The sequence below is a fragment of the Fukomys damarensis genome, unplaced genomic scaffold (assembly GCF_012274545.1).
Source record: "Fukomys damarensis isolate Sample0158 unplaced genomic scaffold, DMR_v1.0_HiC HiC_scaffold_34, whole genome shotgun sequence".
In the NCBI taxonomy this organism is placed as follows: domain Eukaryota; kingdom Metazoa; phylum Chordata; class Mammalia; order Rodentia; family Bathyergidae; genus Fukomys; species Fukomys damarensis.
Genome location: NW_022900946.1, coordinates 21774689 through 21783984, shown reverse-complemented (window position 1 = coordinate 21783984; position 9296 = coordinate 21774689). Strand labels below are relative to the sequence as shown.

The 9296-nt window shown below is 50.4% G+C and overlaps 2 protein-coding genes across 4 annotated transcripts in view; one reads left to right on the top strand and one right to left on the bottom strand.

The window, feature by feature from the left end:
* The window catches only part of Gnptg (N-acetylglucosamine-1-phosphate transferase subunit gamma), a 9018-nt gene extending 5169 nt beyond the window's left edge, over nt 1-3849 (top strand). The window contains exons 4-11 of one of the 3 annotated variants that reach the window (XM_010620520.3): nt 2349-2403; nt 2469-2552; nt 2604-2721; nt 2798-2912; nt 2982-3064; nt 3146-3277; nt 3355-3436; nt 3554-3849. In XM_010620520.3, coding sequence (XP_010618822.1) covers nt 2349-2403; nt 2469-2552; nt 2604-2721; nt 2798-2912; nt 2982-3064; nt 3146-3277; nt 3355-3436; nt 3554-3609 — 725 coding nt within the window. In that variant the 3' untranslated portion in view covers nt 3610-3849. Of the gene's footprint in view, nt 1-2348; nt 2404-2468; nt 2553-2603; nt 2722-2797; nt 2913-2981; nt 3065-3145; nt 3278-3354; nt 3437-3511 lie in introns of all 3 variants that reach the window. The other 2 variants (XM_010620518.3, XM_010620519.3) reach the window with 2 other exon arrangements.
* Nucleotides 3850-3952: 103 nt separating this feature from the next.
* Nucleotides 3953-9296, bottom strand: part of Unkl (unk like zinc finger) — a 37513-nt gene continuing 32169 nt past the window's right edge. Inside the window, exons 12-14 of the mRNA XM_010620785.3 lie at nt 7583-7776; nt 7215-7472; nt 3953-6509 (exon numbers count right to left, since the gene is read on the bottom strand). Coding sequence (XP_010619087.1) covers nt 6354-6509; nt 7215-7472; nt 7583-7776 — 608 coding nt within the window. The 3' untranslated portion in view covers nt 3953-6353. The remainder of the gene's footprint in view (nt 6510-7214; nt 7473-7582; nt 7777-9296) is intronic.

Here is a 9296-nt window from a genome sequence, read left to right as displayed (position 1 = left end):
AAAAAAAAAAAAAAAAAAAAAGAACTTAAGCGAATATGTCTTGATGTCTTATAGTAGTTTTGTTTTACTGACAAGGTCTCAGTAGATAGTTCAGGCTGGCCCTGAACTCACTGTGTAACCCAGGCTAGTCTTGAACTTGTGATTTCCTGCCTCAGGCTTCCAAATGCTGATGATTACAGGTCTGCACCACTGTTGGTTGTTTAGTGCCCCCCCCCTTTCTCAGACAGGGTCTGGCTCACTGCATTGCCCAGCTTGGACTCTAATGCCTCAGCTCAGGTTCGCTCTGCCTCAGCCTCCAGCAGCGTATCTGTAACTACAGGCACTCCCCACTGTGCCTGGCTTGTAGTGGCATATTTTGATTACCTTTCATCCATATTTTATCATTTTCTTTGTTGCTACCACAGGAATTGCATAATTTAAAAATTATAGAATTCTAAATTTACACCAACTTCAACTGCATACAAAAACTACTCTATATAGCTCCATCTCCCCTAGCTTTGTAAGTGTATGTCATAGTATGTGACATTTATAGTATGTGATTGATACATTTATAATTAGTTTTTCTGCATTAATTTAATCACAATTTATAAACCAGAGGTGACAGTCTGGGTTTTCTCATTTGCCCAAGTGTCCATCTACAGTGGAGAGCTTGCTGTGTTCATCCAGTGGCTTCTGCTTATCTTTCCCCATCCATGCTCCATCTGACTTTTGAGGGGGTACCGGGGATTGAACTTGGGACCTTCAGCTTTTGAAGCAGGCAGTAAGTAGCACCACTGAGCTAAATCCCCAGGCCTCCATCTGACATTTCTGCTAAGACAGCTCTACCTATAATCAGAAAAACCAATTTCTCCAGTTTTGTTGCCCAGGAACATCCCTGACCCCCCCTTTTTCCCCAGTGGAGGGGCTTGCTGGAGATTGAGTCTACGACCTTGAGCATTTATTTTGGAGTTTTAATGTCCCCTTTTTTGATTTTTTGGGACAGACAGGATCTCGGTTGGCCTTGAACTCATTATGTAACCCACATTGGCCTCCAACTCAACAGAGCTCCTCCTGCTGAGGGCTGGGATCATAGGCCTGAACCGCCATGCCCAGTCTGCTAGTTCTGATGTCTTGTAGCTCACTCTTAAAGAGACTCCCTTGAGTTAAACATAAAGGTTAAAATAAAGGGATGGAAAAAACATGCTAAAAGAAGTGGGGTAGCTATACTAATATCAAAGAAAGACCGGGCGTGGTGGTGCATGCCTGTAATCCCTGCAGTTGGGATGCTGAAGCAGGAGGATTACCATGAGTTTGAGGCCCATCTGGCCTACACAGCTCAAGGCCAGTCTGAACTACATAGGGAGACCCTGCCTCAAAAACAAAAAAACAATGTAAAGTCAGGAACCACTTACAAGAGTCAAAAAAGGACACTGTTTGTAAGATTCAGTTCACCAGTCTATCAGTTCACCAGTCTAACAGCTACATGAACAGAGCTCCAAAATATATGAGCGTGCTCTTCTCCACTGAGCTACATAGCCTCCTCATTCCTAAAGAACATTTTCCAGGATATAGAATTTTCCATTGGATTGCCATGTTTTTTCCTCCTTTGAACAAATTCTTTTTGTTTCTTTGCATCCTTGTGGTTTTATTGAAAACTGGTCTTGCAGAAACAACTCTGTCAATCTCTGCATGCTGGGTGTACGCTGCAAGATTGCCATGAGCCCTTCTGGGCCCACTCTTGCATGTGGTGGCCTTTGTCTTAATGTCCCAGCCTTACTCCACGTCTCCTGGGCCTCACTGTCTGGTATGTCTCTGCCAAGAGTTAAAGTCAGGCAAAGCCCTGTGTTTGAGTTGGCCCAGACAGACTGGCACCTGAGGGCCTGTGTGCCTTTGCAGGGTAGGTACAGAGCACAGGACTGGTCCTTCCAGCTTCAAGGTAGAGTGCTGCTTTGGTTCACCAACTTCATTTGTTCTACAATTCTGCAAGATGGCCACATTATGTTTGTGTGGGAAAGATGGCTATGGCCGTGTCTGTCACCCCTTGCAGTTTGCAAATACAAACAACATTTTGCCAAATGCTTCTGTTTCTGAAACAAACTGCAAACAAAAGCACCTGTGAACTGAGGTACCCACTGTAGCTTGCTGACTGGAAACTTTGGCCTGTGTCTCAGCTCCCTCAAGCTCAGTTCCAGTAGTGTCTGGTGATCCCTTGAGTCCTGGGGAAATGAGGTTGGCACTGCCTGGTCAGGTTTTCCCACCCATCTTGGCTTCTTTGTAACCAGCCCTGGCTTTATGGGGCATGGGATTTCTGCCTGGCATAGCCCCACTGTGCAGGGGACTAACCTGGGCACTTTGCTGTCCTCTCCCAGGGCCAGCACATCTCTTCAGACTCTCTGGCAAGTGCTTCAGCCTGGTGGAGTCCACGTGAGTGTGGGTGGGGCGGGCAGCAGGTAGGGTGTGGGGCCCACCTGACAGCCCTGTGCCCCCAGGTACAAGTATGAGTTCTGCCCATTCCACAACGTGACGCAGCACGAGCAGACCTTTCGCTGGAACGCCTACAGTGGGGTCCTCGGGTGAGTGTGGGCAGGCCCTCGGGTGGCAGGGTGGCCCATTCTCTAGTTCAGCTTTACGTCTTGTTGCCTCCCCAGCATCTGGCATGAGTGGGAGATTACCAACAACACCTTCACGGGTATGTGGATGAGGGATGGCGACTCCTGCCGTGCCCGAAGCCGACAGAGCAAGGTGAGGCCTGGGCCTGGGGCTAGGGCCAGGCCTAGGCTTTACCCACCACCCACCACCCACCATGCTGCCTCCCCAGGTAGAACTTACCTGTGGGAAGAACCACCGACTGGCCCACGTGTCTGAGCCAAGCACCTGTGTCTATGCACTGACCTTTGAGACTCCCCTTGTCTGCCACCCCCACTCTTTGTTAGGTAAGACTGGGGATTGGGGACTCTGCTGCCAAGGGCTCTGCTGAGTCTGGCTCCCTGTGGACTCTTTAGTGTACCCAACCCTGCCGGAGGCCCTACAGCAGCGGTGGGATCAAGTAGAGCAGGACCTAGTCGATGAGCTTATCACCCCCCAGGTGAGTGTGGGCGGGCTGCACACCTAGCCTATGCCCTCTCCTTCACAACCCTCGTGTCCTCTCAACTTCCTCCACCCTCAGGGCTATGAGAAGTTGCTGAGGGAGCTTTTTGAAGATGCTGGCTATTTAAAGGCCCCGGAAGAAAATGAACCCACCCAGCAGGAAGGAACAACTAGGGGTCTGGGGACTGACACTCTGGAAAACTGTAACAAAGTGAGTACAGGGGTCCCTGGTCATGAACTCTCCACTCCCTCCAACGGCCTGACCCGTCACCGGCACTCCTGCTCTAGGCACGTTCAGAGCTGTCCGAGGAGATACAGAGGCTCACCGGTCTGCTGAACCAGCATGGCATCCCCCATGGGAGGCCCACAGGTGGGTTGGCAAGGCCTGGGTGGGACCTGCAACCCCAGAGACCAGGACCTGACCTGCTGCCTGCTGTCTTGGCAGAAACCTCCCGCTCTGAGCACTTAGCCCAGCAGTTCCCCACAGATGCAACTTCAGAGCAGCTTCGAGGGGACCCAGGACTGCGCAGAAACATCTTGTGACTGGGAGTGGACAGGAGGTGAAGAACATCTGCCCAGACTCACATGCGTCCAGTGGCAGGAGGGCAGCAAGCAGCTAAGACAGCCTTGGGCTGAGAACACTACTCCTGCTGGACCTGCTGGGCCAGGTGAGGACATGGAGGGACTCTCTGGCCTGATGTTGTTGTACTCAGAGACATAGAGAAATAAAGATTCAAAGTTTTAATTAATTCCCATACTGATAAAAAATAATTCCATGAATTTTGTAAACCATTGCATAAATGCTATAGTGTAAAAAAATTAAAACAAGTGTTAACAATTTTAAACAGCTCACTACAAATAAATGATTATGCATTATAAATATGACCTTCTGGCTTAAGAAAATCCCATTCACATAACATTCTGATCTAAGTGCTCAAAATAAAAACACATGGGGCTTCCATAAATTAATCCACATGAAGTGTCCTTACTGGGAGCATAAATGTGGCAACACTACCATTTACTAATATTCCACACCAGAGTCAAAAGACAACAGCAGAAAGAACGGCATTGCTGGTTACCCCACAGCTTCAGCTCCCACACCGAGACCCCACCTCCATCGCCTCCATCTGAAGTGAGAGCCTGCCCATCCCCAGCTGGGCTCCTGGGTCATGCAGGATGGATCCCAGAGGTCACAGGCAGGGTGGGGAAGGACCCACAGTGAGCAGCCCCCATGGTCCTGCCACACCATTGGCTCACACCTGGGTAGTTCTTTGGTCTCCCCAGCACACCTGTCCTCAGGCTGTCCTGATCCCAGGACAGTGCATGCTCAGAGCTCGGCACCTCACTGTGGGACCCAGTTGCCAGCTCCCAGCCATTGCTCCCACCCTAGAACGTTAGCCCTAGAGAGAAGCTCCAGAGCACTGGCCGTATTCCACAGGAAAAACTGACCAGAGTAGCTTATAGACAGATCTAAAGCTTAATGGTTCTTATTTATTTATAATTTGAAAATGTCTAGGCTACATACCGATAATAAAACATTGTCCCATTATCCCAAAGACCAAAGGCCTGAAATGGGAAACAAGTGCATAAATATTAATAAAAATAAACAATCTTAAACAGTGATAACAGTAGCACAAAATATACGTAATTTCTAGGTACTGAGCTAATCATCACTATAATTAAAAACAAATTCACTAAAACCAAGTCAACAGTTAACCATTAGTAGCGTACTAGCTGCGGAATGTCATTGATCCACTGCCTTTAAAATGATAGAACTTTTCTATCAGTTTGTCTTATATTAAAAAATGCTCTTAAATCTATATTAAATACATTCTAATTTGGTCACTGATAAAAATGGTTACCTAATCACTTTGCACTTTTAAAAAAATGCTATTAAAAGTCTTTGGCAAAGCCACAGGGGAGGAGAGACAAGGTGGCCCTTCCAGCCAGGGGCAAAGCCCACCCCCTCCAGCCGCTTGCCAGCTGAGGGCAAGGTCTCCACGGACAACACATAGCTCTTCCTTCTCCCCAGATTTCCGAGGACTGTCCCAGTCCTGACCAGAGAGGACTCCTAGCACGCTGGGTACATTCTCAGCAACATTCCTGTCACAAGTCTGAGGCCAGCCACGAGGGACCTGCAGCCACCCAGGAACTGATGGACAGAGGAGGGTGCTGCACAACCAGGGTCCCAGGCCATGGAGGCACCTCACTGGTCACAAGGGATGCACAGGTCAGGCGAGGGTGTGGCTAACACTGTCACCCAGGGCTCCACAGGCTGCTGTGGCACCTCTAGAGGCAGAAGGTGCAGGCAGTGACAGATGCAGGAGAGAGAAAAGCTCCCAGTTCACAGCCCACATACTCAGCACAGCCAGGATGCCCAGACATCTCTGAAGTTACAAAGCACCATTGCCTATGACAGATCTAAGTTGTCAAAAACGGTTTCTTCCAAAGTGAACTTCAAAATCCGTTAGTACCTGGTCCCTTAACATTGCATTTTTCATTAGCATCAAATTCTCTTCTACAGTTTCAAGTGAAAAAACAACAAAATGGATAATTTCCTTCACTTTTGCAAGGCATAGGCACTTAGAAAAAGTGGCCACGGATCACTACAGGGTAGAGTTCTTGGTATCATCTCACAATACTAGAATAGAAAACTCCAATGACATTTGCACATTCTCATGTTTAGGAAAATTAGTTCCTCATAAAATTCAAAACAACTAAATGTATCTTTTAATAATCACTCTGCTTATAAATACTATTTGTTTGCACTTGATTTGAAAATGTAAAAATGCTACGTATTCCTCACTAGATAAACGCTCATTTCTTAAGTAGTTTCAGAATATGAAATCTATCTGCCAGACTATGCATCAACAGTAAACGAATAGGAAACTTCAAGTTCACAGCACACATATAAAGCTTCATGTTATCGCATATTAAAAAACACAGACCTAGAAAGCAGCTTATACAATTCATAACATCTAAATCCCTTGGTTGACAAAGTGCTTTGATGAGACCCCGCCCCCTGGTGGCCTGGCCACCGCAGCATCGGGACCTTGGCCCCAACCACACTCTACCTGCCCAGCCCCTGGAGGCATACAGCCCCTCGGGGATGGGCAGGTGGCTTCTTGGTGGTGTTAAGGTTTTTGAGAATACCTTGAAACCACTGGTGGACCACAGTAGGTAAGAAAAATACAAAAGGCTGTCAGGTGAACAGGGCGTGAACTCACGTCCTGACGTGGTGGCACCAGGAATGACACACTGCTGTGGAAGGCGAGGGCTGGCTCTGGTCACCATGGGAGCGGCTGGCCCTTGCAGTAGGGGCACTCGGGTACACTGGCTGCACATGGCTCACACAGGACACGGTGCTGGCAGGGCTGCAGGGCAGGGTCACAGGTCCGCTCCCGGCAGGCCACACATTGCTTGGCACGGAGCTGGAAGATCACCTGTGGAGAAGATGCTATTGATGCAACTAAGCAGACACCCAGGCCTTCCCAGCAGGCAGAGGACAGCATCCTAGAATGATGGGCCACCAGCCTCAGTGGCAGGGTCAGGAAGACTCCTGCAGCATTCAAAGCTGAGGTGCACACAGGGCAGCCACATAAGGGACAGTGGCTTGGTGTAGGGAGACACTTGCCCTTGAGGCCTCAGAGCAGAAAGCTATGTCCTAGGGCCAGAGTCACCTCAGCCATAGAGCAGGGGCCATCATGGACAGGACGAGAACCATGGGAGCTGGATACCTAGGACACAAGGCAGGTAGGATCCTCTAGGAGACTGCGCCTTGGAGGTAAAGCCAGAGAGGTTCACTAGCAGCTGCCCTGGTCACAACAGGACCTTTCAGGGCTCAGAATGGAAAGTGTCCAGCCACCAGCACAGTAGGTTTAGTGCTGCACCAAACTCAGGATGCTGAGAGGCACCAGTGACCCCAGAGGCCAGCTCCAAAAAGTGCCCCAAACTCAGGAAGGGCAGGGCCATTCTACACGGAAGACACAGCTACATGCTCATTAGGGCGGGCAGGGTGAGACAAGGTGCTCAGGGAGCAGAGCGCGTGGACACACTTGTAGGCTGGTATGGGAAGAGAAGGTCATACAGAGCACTCTCAACCTCTTCCCCCCACAAAGGGACAGACCCCAAGCCATACGAGGACTTACCTCATCAACAGCCTCGAGGTCCAGGCGCAGCTGGCTCTGTAGGGAGTGCAGCTTGGGGAGAGGGATAGAGCCAATGTCACTGCAGCTCCGTAGCCCAGGCAGTGAGGACAACAAGCCCAGGCCCTCGAGTTCCTCCTGCAACTGCTTTACCTGAGCCTCCACCTCCTCCTTTCTCTGCAGGGCCAGCTGCCGGTCACTGTCTGCGATACGGGCCCGCTCTTTGGCCTCTTGAGCCTCTCGCTGCCATGCATCACAGGCCTGAAACCCAGGAGATAATGCAGGAGCAGCCAGAGCCAGCCTCCCCACACACTCACCGGCCCCACCCACCTATCCCACCCATGCATCCAGGGCCCTCCCCACAAGCTCACCTGCTTCACCTGCTGCCAAGACTCTTCCCACTGCCTAATCTTCCTCTTGGCCTCATCCAACTGCCGCCTGACCCGGGCCAGCTCGGCACCATTTGGACTTGAGACCGGGGGGCCGGTGCTTAGGATGGGGGAGGGGCTGGGAGAGAAGCTGCCGGAAACAAAGTCCCAGATGCTCCCAGGGACACCATTCAAACCTGAGTGTGAGGAGTGGGTAAGATGGGGATGGCAGAAGCCACACTGTGCCCACAGCCTGCCCAGCCTGCCCCTCCCACCCACCACTCCCAGCGGTCCTGTGATTCCCTTGCCCATGATCACAGGACCCCCAACCCTCGGCCAGCTCCCACAGGCGAGGCTACAAGGTGCCAGCACAGGCCAACAGCAGTGCCACCCAGGTCTTTCCAACAGACCTCTCCCAACCACTCAGGGAATTTAAGCAATAAACAGAAAATGGACCCAAAGTCCCTTTGGCTGCACATGGAGAACAGGGCTTCTCAGGCTTTAAGTACAGATCCTAGAGGCCCCAAGCATCTGCTTCACTGGGTTTACCTGCTGCCATGCATATAACATTAGAGATCAGCACGGAGGCATCTAAAAATAAGCATTCTTTAAAAATGTAAAGCCAGGGCCGGGGATTTAGTTCAGCGGTTCAGTGGCCTGCCTTGCAAGCGCAAGGACCCAAGTTCAACCCCCGATGCCGCCCCCCACACAAAAAACATAAAAATGTAAAGCCAGGGATTTAGCTCAGTGGTTCTGCCGCCTGCTTTGCAAGTGCAAGGGCCCGAGTTCAATCCCCAGTTCCAAAAAAAAAAAAAAAAAATGTAATGTATCACATCAGATAAAAAAAAACAAACAAAAAAACAGGAGGCACTAGTGCTGTTTCTGGTCACTACTATCACTTACACACCTGCCTGGGAGCTTAGGACCAACAGCCTATATCTCCTCACAGCACCACAAAACCACCTGGGCTGTGAGGACCCCAAGGTGAGCCCTGCCTAGGCCCCTGGCAAGAAAGGAACCAGTGCCATGATGACAGGGGCCCCTATGCTGTTGGAGACCAGTTACGATACGCACAGATTAATTATGAGGGACTAAATTACAGGCACTACAGGCCCAAGGTCAGAGTCAACTTGCCTCCATAACAGAGAAGTATGACTTCCTGGCTGTGTGGAAAGAAATAAATATAGGTTCCTGAGACAAGATAACTCCTACTGAGGGCCATAAATTATGCAGACATCCCAGTGTGAAGGACTAACTTCTCCCTTTAAAATGCTAAACTTGGTCCCTATCTTGCTATCCTGATGGGATCTTACACGCGCACGCACACACACACACACACACACACACACACCCCTGTACTCCTCGGTGTGAACAATAAAAGCAGGCCCACCATGGAATTCAGTTCATGGAAGCCTATCTACTAGACAGTTTCCTCCTTCCTGGTCCCCCACTGCAAACCCAATACTGTGTCTACGTCTCTTTTATTTCCATCATTCTCCCTCTAGGTATTCAGGGGTCTGAAGAGCTCCCGATACCGAGCTGTGGTGGCACCGGCATCACAGCCTTCGCGGGCCGGTGCTCTGGACCTGCTGAGTCAGCCGTGCAACGTGGGTCTCGTGGCGGGGCCCCGATCCCGGGCCAAGGAAGCGAGGGCCCTGCGCAAGGCGAAGCCAGCACTCACCTAAGGAGCTGCAGGATGAGGCTGTGGAGCCGAGGG